The sequence below is a fragment of the Clinocottus analis genome, unplaced genomic scaffold (assembly GCF_023055335.1).
Source record: "Clinocottus analis isolate CAN_PGR_092001 unplaced genomic scaffold, fCliAna1.0.p SCAF_7, whole genome shotgun sequence".
Lineage (NCBI taxonomy): Eukaryota > Metazoa > Chordata > Actinopteri > Perciformes > Cottidae > Clinocottus > Clinocottus analis.
The window spans coordinates 14,265,824-14,281,608 of NW_027176229.1; the positions used below are offsets into that span (position 1 = coordinate 14,265,824).

Consider the following 15,785-nt stretch of genomic DNA (forward strand, 5'->3'; position numbering starts at 1 on the left):
TTCGGAGCCCGCAGTCTCTTCTTTGTACGGTAGATGGCAGCAGAGGCCTTTGAGGAGACATTCGTAGGGCGTGTCTTCCTCAGCAGTCTGGACGCCATGGGTAGGGCGTCCTCTCCTTTTATGAAAGTACCACGCCGTGAACGCGTTTTATAATGAGCAAGTGGCTGGATTGTTTGTTTTGTTTATCTATTTCATCCGTTTAGTCTCCACAATGCCTGCTATTCAAAAATTAACGTTAACTTGTGACGCGTTGAACGAGTATGAGACGTTTTCGGAGGGGGACCATCTCATTGGAAAAGTAATTCTGGCCTTATCGAAGGAGACCACAGTTGAGAGCCTGTTTGTAAAAGCCAAAGGAGACGCTGATGTACGGTGGACAAAAAAGAGCGGCGACCGCACCCATACATACCAGGCTCACAAGAGATATTTCAAACTAAAGCAGTTTCTGATCCCAGAGAACTCTAAGGGTAAGCTGCAGACTCTTCGTTAGTTATGCACGCTGCAACCCTGTTATTACTGACTGGCATGGTAGAGGCCTCCTATGTCCCTTCCTCCCCTTGTTCGTTTGTGCACGTGTTATTTGTGCCTTGTGACGGTCATGGCATGGTTAGTCAACATGTTCACTACCTTCAGCTGGGGGGGGGGGTTGTTAAAAATTCAAAAGTTAATAAAAGTATGGAGGTCTGCAGGGCCTACTTTAGTTAAAGAATAACTGTGACACTAAAACAAGTGACTAATAATTCAATTACAGCTCTTACAGTAATCCAGATGACAGATTTTACAGTAATGAAATTAAGTGCAGTGGGTTGGAAGTATTAAAATGTAATAAAGTGCATGTGTTACTTTCCACCACCATATGAATTACTACTTTAAAGTAACAGGTATTGGCAGTTGACCATTACTATACACACAAAATCCTCCCTCTTTCATGAAACTAGTTCCCCAAGGGATCCATGTCTACAAATTCCACTTGAAAATACCACAAGGGTAAGTAGTGTTCTATTAGTTGGTGTAAACATGTTCAAATGGAATTAATTAATGTTAATACACTTAATATAACATCACATTAATCTGCCGGTTTTCCATCACAGAAGCATGCCTTCATCCTTCAAAGGCAGTCATGGAAAGATTGTCTACAAATTGGAAGTCAAGTTGTCCAGGAGTTGGAAGATGGACAATAAAGTAGCAAAGGACATACGTTTTGTCTCAAGGTCCTTTCCAAATCTTCATTCTCTGATGGTGTGTACAATATTACAACATAGAAATCTCTGTTACTATAAGTTACGAGACAGAAACTACACTCCTTTATTCCCCTTTAGTATGTAGAGACTTTGTAGTGTAAAGTTACAGTCGGTGACACCAGACCTTTACTTGGATGCAGCACTTGTCATGTGGTGTAGATAATAAAAAAAGAAATGGACAATTGGAAATGAAAAATATAGGTAGTTTTCACGCCAGACATTTTAACATTTTCAAAGCACAGTTGTTGTTAATATCAATAATGTTTATGTTGTCATTGCATTTTAAGGTGTCAGTTGTGCATACTCGCCTACTGGTTTGGCTTCCTCGAATGCTTACATACATAGAGCTACAATAAACGGTATTTGCCCCAAATGGGCCATTCCTGCCATGACAAGTCAAAACATCTGCTGTGAAAAAAGACCGATCGGGATTTACATATCAATTTGTGCTGCTAAAATTCCATTTAAGAAAAACAATAACAGGGTCCCAGTTATTTTGTATAATTTCCATACATTGTTGTCAAAATCTTCCATATACACTATTTCTTCTGTTGAAGTGTTTCCAGTGAAAACTCTATGATATACTTCACAGTGAGCAGTAATAAGTGACAACAGGTGCAGTGGAGCTGGGTATTTTGCCCGGCTGTATCACTGAAATGCTTAACCCATGCACTTTAATGTCTAAATAATGAGAGTGGATCAAAAGTAATTATTTTCCCTTTTTATTGCATTCTAGTCACGCCAAGTTGGTTCAACAAAAAAAGAGATGGGGCTTTTCTCAAAAGGACATGTACACATGGATGTCATTGTTGACAAGAGTGCTTATGCTCCAGGTATACATTTTTCTTCAAGTCATGGAAGGAGATCTTTTGCTGAAGCAGATACTGAAAACTTGTTTTTGTTGTTAGTGGTGGTTACCACAGCCATGCATAGCAAACTATTTTATTAATATTGAAATAGTGTTGAAATTATAGTTCAGCAATTGTTAAATTCCACTTATTGCTTTTGTCAACAAGAAAGAAATGGCATGCACCGTACAGTTTTTTTGACCTGCTATTACAGGAGACACTATCGTGTAACCAATAATAACATTAGTAGCAGCTGCGATCTATTTAGATGTGTCTGTTCCAGTGCCCTGGTAGTGTGCACACTGGCTCACACTTGTAATGGTTTGTTGTCAGTGATGGTTTGAGTAAAGCATGAAAAGAAAAGTTGATAGAAATTGAAGTAGCATTTTAAGGTGTTAGTATGATTTCAAGTTTACTCATGAACTGCCTTTATATAATACACATACTGGAGCACAGTGTGTGGCACTTGATTTAGATTAATTCAATTTTATTTTTTTCCGTCACAGGTGAAACTCTGGCGATTGTTGCAAAAATCAACAATTCTTCATCCAGTGAGATGATTCCCAAATTCAGCTTAATCCAGAATGTGGTATACCGTGCCAACAGCAGTACCAAACATGAGAGCAGTGTTATCCACAAAGTGGTTAACAACAGTATTAAATCCCAAACACAGAAGGATGTCAGGTGTGCAATACAGATTCCTCGTGTTCAGATGCCAACCATCCAGAATTGTGACATTATCTCAGTGGAATACCATTTAAAGGTATGCAACATTGACTATAAGCTCTTTTGGAAGTGATTTTGTTTAACTGATGACCCATACATATTGATAAAAGATTTTCCATTGGGACTGTTGGATGTTTTCATGCTTTTCTATTTTAGAATTAAAGCACAGGTTGCTCATGAGGCTGTCATGTTTTTTTTTTTCTCAGGCTTATCTGGACATCAGCTTTGCTTTCGATCCAGAGATAATATTCCCAGTGGTCATTATTCCTACAGACCTCGCTGCTGGCCGTCAGCCTGGTGTCGCTGAGGGCCCCTATCCAGCTGGGGCTGCTGGGGGCCCAAGCAACAGCGACTTCCCTCCCCCTGTGTTGTCTTTAGATCCCTTTCCTGTATCCCCACACTCAGGTGGTTATGGACACCCAGGATCCCAAAGGTATTCAGCACCACCACCTGTGTACCAAGATACCCCACCAGTGTACGCTGGACCATCAGGTGTGTACTCTGCTCAGCCGGCACACATCAATGGGGGCTACAATAACCAAGTGCCACAATTGTCTTCTCCTTACGGATATCCATTTTCATCTTCATCTACGTCTTCTGTGCTTCACCCTCCGCCTTCTGCGCTTCATCCCCCGCCGACTGCTCCAGCATTTCCACCACCCCCATCCGCCCCATCCATTTCTCCTCCCTCCTTTAGCATATCCCCAACTGCCCCTACATACAACCAGCTGTCTTCTGCACCAACGATGGACACAGACTTTCTGTCTCAATCGGATGAAGCTCCTCCAGCATATTCACTCCTTTTCCCCTCTGCTGATACTCACAATTCTGATGCAAAATAATAGGACATATGCGCAATGACTGAATCTGTTAAATGTGGTAATCATGAAGTTAAAATACTAATACTTATTTAAACGTGAAATCTCATCGCCTTGATAGTGTCTTAAACACTTAAGTGTTTCTCATTTTGAAGTGTGAAGTGCAACAGTTCCTTTGTGCAATATTTAATGTTTGCATGTGAACAATTATATAAGAAAAAAGATGTTTGCATTATATGGGAATGTTTTCCTGTCAGTTCATTTTGCTTTGTGCAGCTGCTCAAGCCTGAACCATCCAGATACACTGTATGTGTACACGTGCCTTGATCATTTCAAGAGTTCTAAACCGACCATGTTTTCAATGTTATATACTTTATACCTATTCTCTCTACCTCACTCTTCCTTCTGGAGGCTGGTTAAAAGAAACTGGACATCCTAAAAAACTTTTTTAATGTTTATATTAATCGATCAACTAAGAGGCAAAGTATATAATCCCAGTTTCCCAGTATACTGAATGTAACACCAGACAACTACTTCTGTCTATTTACGTTACACAACTGCAAGTGTTTTTTTCTGATTTGTAGATGTGAATAAAGTATTTCAACAGACGGTTTCTCTGTGACTCTTTTTGAATTATTGTTGTTTTGTGTCTTTTGGTGGTTGTTTGTGGTTCCTTTGCAGCTATTTTGTGTCTCTTTGTGTTTGTTGTTTGGTTTATTTGTGGTCATTTTGAGTCTCCTCTTTGTTAGCACAAGTCTCTTTGAGTGACACTATGGAGGTACAGATCAAGGGCCACTTTGCGCCACTGGGCGTGAGCCCGGTAGGCCACATCAGTAAATGATCCATGAATAAGATAAGATAATCCTTCATTAGTCACGAAGTGGAGACATTTTCAGGATTACAGCAACAGAGGGAAAAGTGCACACAAGAGACAAACATCTAAAATCTCATCCATCCTGAGCTCTTCCATTTTATCAAAGACATTCGGCCTCTGCTAGTGTATTAGCCTAATAATAAACACTCTGTAACACAGTACAATGCTTAAACCTGAATTAGCCTATTGCTGTTGTGATATCTGGACTGACATGAAGTATGTTGTAATTTAACTGCATGACATGAAGCAATATGGGAGGTTTTCAAATCAAGGCCGAGATCCTCCATGTGGCTCTGGCAAGTCTGGCAAGAGACAGTCCAGGGCCACAATTGGTTGGACAACCCATTGTTTTTACGACAGGTAAGCTGCCATTTCATAATTATCATTGAGTCACCTGACCCCCGTTCTCGTTATACATGATAGATAACCTCTGAGCAACCACGTTGCACTTTATTTTGTCTTACTCATTTGATTTACTAATAATTTCACTAGTCCTAACAGAAAAAGTTACAAGACACACAATTTACAAATAATTGTTGTTAAGTCCGCTGTCTCTGGGTTTGTTTGTGAACTCCATCTTTGGGCGCAGCCCCTGTCAAGAGGCAGCTGAGTGTAAGCAGGAAGTCGCAGTCCGTGTTGAGGGAAACAAAACGCATTCGACCTCGAACGCTCCGTCGAAAATGTCTCCGATCAAGGACTTCAATCTGGTTTATGAAGCTCTCAACAAAGAGGACACTGTCTCTCAAGGAGACACTATCGCTGGCACAGTCACTTTTACTCTGAAAAAAGAAACCAAAGTGAAGAAGCTGGTCGTGAAAGTCAAAGGGGACGCGCGCGTCCACTGGACTGAGGGCAGCGGAGATGGCCGTAGATCGTACAATGCGCACAGGAGATACTTTAAACTCAAAGAGTCCTTAGTTGCTGAAGATGAGAAAGGTATGTCTAAGAAATTCTTCACTCTATTTTGAATCAAAATGCTATCTACTTGTGTGGTTAATTGTGCATACATCTCTAAACACATAAGAAAGTAGGTCTGTCCATGTTGTTTCCCTTAAGTTCAATTCAATTATATATAGTATAAATCCAACTGAGCAAATAAAGAGCTGTCAGGTCTCAACCAGAAATACTGATCATTCTCATTTATTTTGCAGGCACAGTACTTCCCAAAGGAGACCATCACTTTAAATTCCGGTTTACAATCCCACAGGGGTAAGTGTACATTCACACTAGGGCGACTGTGGCTCAGAGCAGGGTCGTCAATCAGAGGATCGGCGGTTCGATCCCCGACTTCGCTCGCCCATGTCGATGTGTCCTTGAGCAAGACACCTAACCCTAAATTGCTCCCGTACGGTGTATGAATAGTTGATAATACTGATGTAGCTCCTCTCATCAGTGTGTGAATGTGTAAATGATGTTGTGTAGTGTTAAAGCACTTTGAGTGGTCGGAAGACTAGAAAAGCGCTCTTCGGGTCCATTACCATTTGCATCTGGCAGGACTACTGTGTTTCTTTTATACAAAAACCTCCATTCATGGAACACAGGGACATGCCGTCATCCTTCAAGGGGCTTCATGGAAAGATTGTCTACATGCTGGAAGCAAAGATGTCCAGGAGCTGGCGGTTGCCTTCTGGAGTCCAAAAAGATCTCAACTTTGTTTCAAAGTCCTTGCACCCTATCCAAATAATGGTGAGCGGTACACTACAATGATACACGTGTTTATTTGAAACACTAGTTACATTACACATTAATTAAAATATTTGAAAGGAAAATATTCAAGATATACAGTCACAGAACTAAAAAGCCAGCTGTCAATAACTGAAAGAAAGGTACAAAAGGATTGAAGGAAAGGAAACAATGCAGAGTTAGGCATGACAACTGTTTTATATTGAATGTGTCTGAGCAAAGCGTAATGAAGCTCGGAGAAAAGAGCAGTGTCCTATAATTATATAACATAATAGGAAGCATGCAACAGGGCCTATTGAATTAATATTTATTCATAGAGTCTGAACGATAGGGTGTGGCACGTGAGCAAACAGAAGAACATAAAAAACCACAAACCGGTTGCTTGAATAAACAGGAAATGGAGTGAATTTCGCAAAATGTATTGTAGTGTTGAGAGATGATAGTATTTCATTGATTGATATTAGGGCCCATTAGAGAATGGAGAGAGTATACAGTATTGCCCAACCCCTTGTAAAACCTAGTCAGGAAGGATTCATGTTGGGATGTTAAAGACTTCACTTTTTATGGCCATAACGATGAGGAAGGTTATCAAGATGGCAATATTTTATATACATTAATTAATATTAATTTGAATTTCAGCAACAGGTTGGTTCAGTGGATAAAATGATGAGCGGTTCCTCCAAAGGACAGGTCCAAATGTCTGCTACAGTTAACACAAACGTTTGCTCTCCAGGTAATGTCCATCTACTATATACTTACTTACAATACAATACACCAATATGATAATTGTTTTATTGTGTTGTGATATTTTTTTCATTAAAAACTGTATATTCAGATGTTTGAATTGTTTTTTTTAGGTGGCACTGTGTCTGCTGTTGCCAAAATCTGCAATTCCTCATCTAAACAAATGAAGCCCAAATTCAGTTTACATCAGAAAATAGTGTATCATGCCAATGCCTCCACTAATATCAGTGACCTAAGTCTGTGGAAAATGGTTGGGGAGACTATTGAACCGAATTCAGAGGAAACTGTCTCCTGCCAGTTTAATGTTCCTGTCGATGCCATCCACACTCTCCATAATTGTGAAATCATCTCAGTTGACCATTACCTTAAGGTATGTAATAATGTAATAGTGTTGTTACATCAACAAAGAAAATCTTTCTTTGCAGATATTGGCAGAATATAAAACACGATAACCACAAAACAGCAAATGATTACAGTACAAAAAAAGTGGGATAAACATTTTCAATAAAATATCAATAAAATGCATGCTGGTTTCATATGTTTCCCTTTCCCAGGTGTATCTGGATATCAGTTTTGCCATTGACCCAAAGGTGGTGTTTCCGCTGGTCATAGTTCCTTCTGGTGCTGCTGCCCTTCAGCCTGGTGAAGCTGCGGGGCCTTACCCAGCTGGGGCTTTTGGGGCTCCAAGTTACAGCGACTTCCCTCCCCCTGCCTTCCCTATTGGACCGTATCCTGTACCTGCAGGTTCAGGTGCTTTTGGATACCCAGCACCACCTGTACCTGGAGGTTCAGGTGCTTTTGGATACCCAGCAGCACCGGTACCTGAAGGTCCAGGTACTTTTGGATACCCAGCAGCACCGGTACCTGCAGTTTCAGGTGCTTTTGGATACCCAGCAGCACCGGTACCTGCAGTTTCAGGTGCTTTTGGGTACCCTGCACCAGTTCCCACTCAACCTTACATATCAGGTGGCTATAATAATCAGTGGCCACAACAGGCTGCTCCACACAGCTTTTCATCCTCAGTGCATCCCTCAGCTCCGACTGCTTCACCTCTGTTTCAACAGGAAGGAGAACCTCCATCCTATTTGTCCCTTTACTCCCCTCCTCAGTAAGACTGGGTCAGATCATAAAAGATGAGCTTCAAAAGGAACAAATATTATTGACTTAAAAAGCACGGACAGATATTGAGGGCATTTGAGCTATTTATATAGTAAAGTATTTGCTGTTTAAAAATGTGAAACTGCTATCTGTATTTCTACTTGCATTTATTTTTGAGTCAAATGTTTTAAAAAAAGTTAATATGTACAGTGTGTGTTTTCATGTAATAACAAAATGACATAAATTATCTGTGCTCCTCAGTCATTTCACTGTTGGGTGGAAAATTGTGTTTGTTTAGTAAAACAAATTCATGACAATGTCTTTTAAAAAATGTATGTACTTGTGTTCTTCTATAAGCAATCTCTAAGCTAACCAGGTGCAAACCAAGGGATATGGTTTTCCTGGGTTTTCAGTGGTTCTCAAACATTTCATAAAAAGAATTCATGGTATCGTTGCAGGCAAAAAGAGAACTTTGTTTCTTAATGGCTGTGACATGTTTGTTAGTTTAATATTTGAAGTAATTGTGTCTTAAATAATTCTCAGAATAAAAAACATATGTTGTTTGAGACTACGAGTTTACTCATTGTAAGTCCACTGAATATGTTGAAGTTGATCAAGGTCTTTTACATACTTGGTGGTGCATCCTTACAGAGAAAAACATCATGTGACCATGCGGGCCCCCAAAAGCTGTCCCGTTTCTCACAGTAACGAGTGGGCTATCCTTTTCAGAGTGAGACACTGTCTTCTCTTTTAAAACAGATTTATGCTCTTCAGATCCAATTGGTAGTCCATGGAGCTGCAACACACTGGTTGTAAACACGTTGTTTTTGCCTGTCATATAGGAATGTGTTGAACAAATGAATACAGCATAAACAGCTGGCTCATGGGGATACCTAGTGACCACATAGTTGCAACTGGAGAGTAAAAGTAGCTCAAATCTCCCAACATCCTCAATATTAAGCAATTGCTTTGCTCCCTGGACAATAACGGAGCATTTCAAAGGAAATCTACATTTAGAATTATGCATGTCCTAGTAAAGAGTAATGAGGGGGAATGCTCGGATCCTCATTCATCTATCCGCCTTATGGATGCTGCACAGAGGGAGGTCAAGCTTTAGTCCCAGCCCACTTGCACTTGTTGCTCAATAGATGCGGGTTGCACTGCTCGGAAGAGCCCGAAGTATCAGCGCCCGTCACCGCCATGGAGAGAAGGCTACTGTGGGTCTGCTTGCTCCTCTTTGTCATTTCAAAAGGTAATTTGAAAGCGGTTACGATGAACGTTACGGTTTGTTAGCACCTCGGTCGTTTCAAGAGTCCCAATGGCGGAATTAAAGACGACAAGCCAGCGATTCGGAACCAAAGGGAAACGACCGTGTTCAGATGGACGTGTTTGACGTCTCTGTCCACTCTCCTTTCTGTATTGTTAGTCGTGTTTAGTAAGTTGGCCGAAAGATACTTTCCAAGTGTCAGCTAGCGTTAGCTCGCGCTTTCGCCACATTGTTGCAGAACAGACTGTGGCGTCTTCAACCATTGGTCTGAAACGGAGGTCACGCACGTTACATTGAAAATGTTTCTCGCGATTAAGATGAATTGCTTTTTATCGCCTTCCATTGCCGCTGTACGTATGTCGAGTTGAAGGACACGTACTTTTCAAACCCCTTATGTAGTATTTGTACGACAAACGTGTGCAAATAAAACTAAATAGTACGCACATTGTAAACTCAAGGGTTTGCAGAATATGATATATACATTTTGCCATATTGCCATATCACATTCTTAATTGAGCTATCCTCTTCTGACTTGCATGCTTTTTAATATTAAAAAAGTAACTTAATTAACTGTATGAGCTCCGTCTTCAAATAACAACAATGAGAGGATTATAACAGCTCAAACAATGCCGTTTCTTTTCTTTTTAATGTCCCCTCCACAGAGACGTCTGGCTTAAAGATTCAGAACAAGCTGCTGGTCAAATGTCTGCAGGTGCAGCGAGGGAGTTTGGGAGGCAGAGTATCTCTGGGTGATTGCAGCCCACATTCAGCCTTGCAGGAATGGCGTTGGCTCCCAGGAAGTCAGGCCCTCAGCAATCACCACAGCGGGGAGTGTCTGACTGCACCAGGGGAGCAGTATGAAGGCTTGCACCTGCAGCCCTGCGTCGTCCAGGCTGAACGTGACAACACTGGTGCCGGGGTGGCAGCAGTGGACATGGGCAGAGAGGCAAGCAGCCAGTCGTGGTTCTGTTCCAAGAAAGGCCACCTCACTTTGGTAGGGAGGGGGCTGCACCTTAGTGCATCACAGGAATCCACTTTGGTCTTCCTTTCCAGGGAACATAAGCAGGTAATAATATTTTAGAGGAATGGAAGGGGTTTTCTTTGCAGGTACCTTAATTAGATTACTTAAAAGCATCTAGAAACTAGGGGTATTGCATAATGTAGAATAGAGGGACTAATAAAGGACTATTTTATCTTATCTTATCTCTCTCTTATTACTCAATAAACATGTGAAATGTCTAATATTTTTACAAGCCTGGCAGCAGGTGGCGGACACTCGACAACCAGACACTGTGCAATGGGAGAAACAACCAACACCAACCTCACCACACTCTGGGGAAATCCTTGGAACCTGGGATTTTTCCAAGTGCCATCTCTGATGTAAAGGCTGAACCATGTAAGTACCTTAAAGTTCCTCGCAGTAGTTTACTAAATGCCAATGCCACAGTATGTGACTAATACAAGCAACATCAATTACCTTAAAGAAAGGTTGCTCTGCCTGTTTATACCCTCCTCAAATACAGATTTGATCAGCATCAGTGTAAATACTTGACATTATTGTGCACCATATTTCAATCGTTGTGTCAGGTCCTGCTATACTTATTTTTTTTTTTTTTTTTGATAGACCTGAATTTGAAGTAATCGTAGGTGATTGGAGTTTTGTTGTCGTGTAGTTGCAGCTGTTACACTTTCCAAAACTCTACTTGGTGGTGCAAGAATGGACCTGTTGGCATCTAAGCATTAAAGCTAAAACATAATTCCTACAAATTATCAATTATTAATCAATTAATCAATTTGTTTAACTCTTTTACATTTTAAATGAATTATATCACCTAAAGGAAAGTACTTCAATTTAGAAAACCGTTTTTTAACTAAATGTTCAGACGCAACCATCTTTATGCTGCTGGATGGAGAATATTGTAATTGACCCACGTGTACATGTAATGGGTCAATGGCGTCCCCTCTTCCCATTGTAATGGTACTTTCGTCATGAATATTTAAAAGCTTATGCAAGTTGTGCACAAGATAGAAAAACAGCCTGTTTTTGCACAATGATTGATACTCAAATTTGATGTGTGCAAGCTGTATTCTGTGAGCAAACACATACAAAACCCCAAATGCTCAGGTGTTTTTAAAAGTCCATGTGATATATCATATCAGATCATAATAATAATTTAATGTTTTCTGCCATGACCTGTGGATTAGATGACAACATGCCTGCATTCGATGCGATGATTAAATTTATTCCAATGCTCCTTTGCTAAATTAATATTTTCTTCATTCGGGAAGGCAGCCAAGCACTCCATTAAACAGCATCCCCAAAGTGCTGACTCATGTTATGCTTATATCAGGCCTGCCCTTTTGCATCTCACTGCTAAATATGGACAAACACAACAATCACTTCCTTCATCAAAAGGGCAAATTAATCAAACCAGGTTCAGGTAAGGTTCAGTGTTGGTCTTTGCTTCCAGTTGACTTGTTTCTGTTTTGTTTCCTTCTAGTTGAAGGTAAAATGGCAGTTGAAGTCACAGAAACATTTCCTTTACTGGATGTGCCTCTTTCGTCCCTGAGCACCAAATCTCCCGCTGATCCCACCATGGTTTTCTACAGTATGGACTATGGTAAATTTGCTTGACTGAACTCAATTATCTCGCCATTTCTTTCGCAGAGTTACTTTTCCACCACTAGGTGGAGATGGATGAATGTGAAAAGGTTATGGTAGGCGTGTTCCAATGTTTGTAAAAGAGTTTCAATGGGCTTTTATTTGAATGTCCAGAGTCTTGAAAGACATTTAACAAGTGATTGAACAAGAACCATGACTTTGAAAGAGGTAAATATAATTTCAAATGTGGTTTGTGTAAAATTAATGACGTGTGCATGTGTACAGGAATGGGCTGGAAGATAACCATGCTGGTACTAAGCTCTTTGGCGCTGGTCCTCGGCACTGTGATTCTTATCCTCAATGTTTACTCCAACCGGTGAGTGTTAAGCACACACAGAAAGGTACTCATTTTTTATTTATATAGATTTATTTTTGGAAAGATTAGTTGACCAACATTACATATATGTATTATAAATGTACATAAATAAATCATTTATATGGTAAAATAGGCAATGTTCTACTGGTACAAGCTAGAGATTTGTTTGTTTTATTTGTTTGTGTCTTTGAAAATGTGATACATTTGACTTACTTGAGTCTTAATCAGAAAAAGTGAGCAATTTCAAGACATCACTTGGGTCTTTGTGTGTGATTGGTCTGTGTGGATATTTCAAAGTAATAGATTAATTTAAACTAAATAAAATTAAACAATACAGTAGGCACAGACAAGACATAACACGGCTCCAATGTGGGTCTCCAACGTACATTTTATATAAAATGTGGATGAGCTGCATTCTATAAAAATCTGCTTTTATTTTTTTTAAAGAACTTAGAGAAAATAAAAGAAACATTTGGGCAACACATTTCAAGGAGCTTTTTATACAAAGCAAAAAGCACCTCCACCCACTTTCTGTCCTTCTTCTGTCTTGCTGTGCCAGAAGGAAGAAGGTGGTGTGTATTTTGAAGTCATACACTCCGAGGCCTGAGGTGAGCGTTCCTGGGTCCCCGGTGGCCAGTGAAAGAGCCCCGCTGACAGAGCATGCCATGCGCCTCCCGCACTCCTCCCCCACTTTACAACGGGGAGAAATCCTGATCGAGTGGAAGGACGGCAGTGTTACTCCACTCTACGAGGCCTGAAGGCTGTACGTTTTAGGCATTTCTGGACACAGCGTGGTTTCTTGTGCGGGGTCAAAGTATGTGTGTTGTCTATCTGAAAGGGGGGAAAACAAAAGTCAAAATAAGGTCACGTTGTCTGTTTTCAGACTGTTGGCGGCAAACTTGTATAAAACAAACTGAGTGATGCAGGCATATCGAGGAGAGCTCATGAATCAGATCTGTTTGACTTAGCAACCACAAACACAAGCTGTGTTATGAAGCTGCCAGAGAAGAAAAAGTGATTAAGTGTGAGCTGGATGATAAGCTTTTAGAAGTCTTGTCTTTGAGTGTCTGAGATGAAAGGGATTTCTTGTTTGATAAAAGGACTGTTAAATAAATGTTAAAGGATTGAGCTTTACTTTGTAGGCTTACTTTAAGAGCAATTCAAGGGCTCAACTAAGTAACCGATAATGTGTGGCTTTAGTTAAATAAATACTTGGGAAACTAATCTTTTTCTTCTTTTTTTTACCTCGGCCTATATGACACTGTTGAGCTGTGGGATGAGCTCAAGTGTCCCATTATATATTTCTTTGATTTAGTTTGACTTACCAGGCCTAACGACATGTCAAAACACACCGCGGCTCCTTAGACTCACACCCTAACATTGGGATTATTTTAGGAAAATAAAACCACAGTTGTGTTTCAACTTTGTGGTGGTGTGTTGCAAGAAACACTGTTAGTTGGAAGTTGTTAAGGTGTTTTGAGAGAAAATCGTAACCTAGTGTACATAGGGAATGGCAATAGTCTAACACTGTATAATTCAGTAATGTAATGCACTTTGCTTACTGACACTACATGAACATTTAATCTTTTTAATCGTGAAAAGAGCCGTGCTTAACACACTGGTTTGAGCTTGACAGCTCTTTATTAACCTCTGACAAAACAATCTCCCCACCACACACTCTTCACCTGCAGATTAAGTTTGCTCAGTTGACGTGGACCTGTAGATGTTTAAACTTTCCATGATAGCAGCAGAACAAGCTTTTGACTGGAGATTATCATTGAACTTTTGTATTTGTATGTGTCAACCTGGTAGACCACTAATTTGTGGTACATTTGTTAGTTTTTTATAATGTGAAATACCTAATAAAATGGTAAATATAAACAGTATACAATTTCCTTGTACTTTCTATGACTAAAGTGACACAATGTATTAACTGAAGCGTATGCTTTTCAGTGTTTAGTCTGCACCAGCCAACCCTACTCCAGTTTAATATTATCCTGTGTGAATGGGTAAAGATAATGTTTGCTGACAAAGAACCATTTATAGAAATTACTCCAGACAGTCTGTGGGGATTCAGTAATCACAGAAATGTTAAGTTGATGATGAGGCTGATAGAGACCATGGCATTCCCTGTGGCACGGAAACTTCCCAGCAGGAGGAGTCTGTTTACTACGGAGAACCAAAGGCTGTTTTACGTTTTTTTAAGGAGAGGTCTAGGTGTTGTTGGGCATGTGAATTTAATCCGCCCTTCATTTTAACAATAATGAGAAGATATGTGTTCAGGCAAAACACAGCCTGAAGGAAAGAATGTCCATGTAAACTTGCTTATATGTGCCTTTTAATGGACATTTATTGTACACCAAACCTAGAGCTGACACCCCGTCTCCCCTGCTGGTAGTGTTTATCCTAATGAGAGGGAACAAAGTTTAATAAACAACGCACAGCATCCTAAAGTGACATGGCACCCCACGCCCTTCTAAACCACATCCACATGCCAGATGAGAAAAGAAGGTTATTTTCTTTCTCATTTTTTTCAAAATAAATCATTTAGCTTCCACAATAACTGGCATTGACCTGTGTGTAAGCTACATCGTTAGAACATTAGGTTGACTTTTTAATGAGCTGCCACACAAATAACGATGCAGTTCATATTTGGGTGTGAACACTAGTTTTCTTTAATGTTTGGGGTTTGTACTCCAGCACTTTGGATATGTAATAAAACGATGGATTGAGGATGAAGTGTTGATTCCAAGTTTGCTATAGTTTTAATGTAGGGTGTTGACATACACAGTAGGTGAATAGTGTTGGGCTGTAACCCGTCCAACCTGTGCTTATCCAATTTGGATCCTGTGATCAACCTGGAGCACCTTTCAAGAAAGTCAGCACTTTAACCACATTGTCAATGTTTAATTTAAAATCCAGTCAGCGGGAGCCAAAAACCATACTAACTGTATCACTGTCCAAAAACTTCCAGGCTTGCACTGTATGTGTCTACACAGGTGTGTCTGCTTGCAGCTGAGCCAGAAGAGTGGTGGAGACACAAAAGAGATGTGTTAGAGGACCTGGCAGATCATATATCACAGTCTGACAATGGTTTTTGCAGATTAGTCCATTCGAAAATCTTTTATGCTATTTCCTTTTATGTTTTTTTTAAGTAGCATTGATGGAATTATCTACTGTATGCTCTTAACTTATGCATGAGTACTATATTTTAGCTTTTTGTTATTGTTTTGGAACCTGAAAAAAGTGCACAATCTCCTTTTGTTGAGGGAACAATCGTTTCTTAGTGTCTGGACACTGTGAAAAGTTAAGCAAGGTTATATCCTGCTCATCTCTAAGCATCACCGTCATACCACTAGAGGCCACAACCGGATAAAACTGAATACGTTAGGCTGCCTTGACCTTCATATCACCTTATGTTTTCTATATAAATACCAATCAGCCAGCGAGGAACAGTGAAAATCCCTTCGCATTTTAAAGTGGCGTGGGCAACATTTTAGTCTGAGAC

At 40.2% G+C, this 15,785-nt stretch overlaps 3 protein-coding genes across 4 annotated transcripts; all 3 read left to right on the forward strand.

Annotated features, from left to right (window-relative positions):
- The first annotated feature begins 110 nt into the window (after positions 1-110).
- On the forward strand, positions 111-4,232 carry LOC137805406 (arrestin domain-containing protein 3-like). 2 transcript variants are annotated; one of them, XM_068605314.1, is made up of 7 exons: positions 111-467; positions 939-987; positions 1,092-1,239; positions 1,978-2,074; positions 2,596-2,852; positions 3,022-3,307; positions 3,464-4,232. In XM_068605314.1, the coding sequence occupies exons 1-7, from the start codon at positions 212-214 to the stop codon at positions 3,655-3,657; spliced, it is 1,287 nt and encodes a 428-aa protein (XP_068461415.1). In that variant the 5' UTR covers positions 111-211; the 3' UTR covers positions 3,658-4,232. The 2 variants fall into 2 exon arrangements, with proteins under 2 accessions (XP_068461415.1, XP_068461414.1); XM_068605313.1 differs by having other exon boundaries at positions 3,022-4,232.
- A 955-nt stretch (positions 4,233-5,187) lies between these two features.
- Positions 5,188-8,046, forward strand: LOC137805198 (arrestin domain-containing protein 3-like). The gene is made up of 7 exons (XM_068605003.1): positions 5,188-5,443; positions 5,659-5,716; positions 6,049-6,193; positions 6,830-6,923; positions 7,048-7,304; positions 7,489-7,836; positions 7,999-8,046. The coding sequence occupies exons 1-7, from the start codon at positions 5,188-5,190 to the stop codon at positions 8,044-8,046; spliced, it is 1,206 nt and encodes a 401-aa protein (XP_068461104.1).
- Positions 8,047-9,156: 1,110 nt separating this feature from the next.
- si:dkey-245n4.2 (uncharacterized) lies at positions 9,157-14,136 on the forward strand. The gene is made up of 6 exons (XM_068566447.1): positions 9,157-9,284; positions 9,962-10,365; positions 10,554-10,695; positions 11,801-11,920; positions 12,187-12,277; positions 12,837-14,136. Exons 1-6 carry the CDS (start codon positions 9,233-9,235, stop codon positions 13,033-13,035), a joined length of 1,008 nt encoding a protein of 335 aa, XP_068422548.1. The 5' UTR covers positions 9,157-9,232; the 3' UTR covers positions 13,036-14,136.
- The last annotated feature ends 1,649 nt before the right edge of the window (positions 14,137-15,785 follow it).

Coding starts and splice junctions, on each gene's coding strand:
- si:dkey-245n4.2 (XM_068566447.1), top strand. CDS start 9,233: ATGGAGAGAAGGCTACTGTGGGTCTGCTTGCTCCTCTTTGTCATTTCA. Junction 9,285..9,961: donor CCTCTTTGTCATTTCAAAAG/GTAATTTGAAAG, acceptor TCCCCTCCACAG/AGACGTCTGGCTTAAAGATT. Junction 12,278..12,836: donor CTCAATGTTTACTCCAACCG/GTGAGTGTTAAG, acceptor TTGCTGTGCCAG/AAGGAAGAAGGTGGTGTGTA.
- LOC137805198 (XM_068605003.1), top strand. CDS start 5,188: ATGTCTCCGATCAAGGACTTCAATCTGGTTTATGAAGCTCTCAACAAA. Junction 5,717..6,048: donor CGGTTTACAATCCCACAGGG/GTAAGTGTACAT, acceptor CATGGAACACAG/GGACATGCCGTCATCCTTCA. Junction 6,194..6,829: donor TGCACCCTATCCAAATAATG/GTGAGCGGTACA, acceptor TTTGAATTTCAG/CAACAGGTTGGTTCAGTGGA.
- LOC137805406 (XM_068605313.1), top strand. CDS start 212: ATGCCTGCTATTCAAAAATTAACGTTAACTTGTGACGCGTTGAACGAG. Junction 468..938: donor GATCCCAGAGAACTCTAAGG/GTAAGCTGCAGA, acceptor TCATGAAACTAG/TTCCCCAAGGGATCCATGTC. Junction 2,075..2,595: donor CAAGAGTGCTTATGCTCCAG/GTATACATTTTT, acceptor TTTCCGTCACAG/GTGAAACTCTGGCGATTGTT.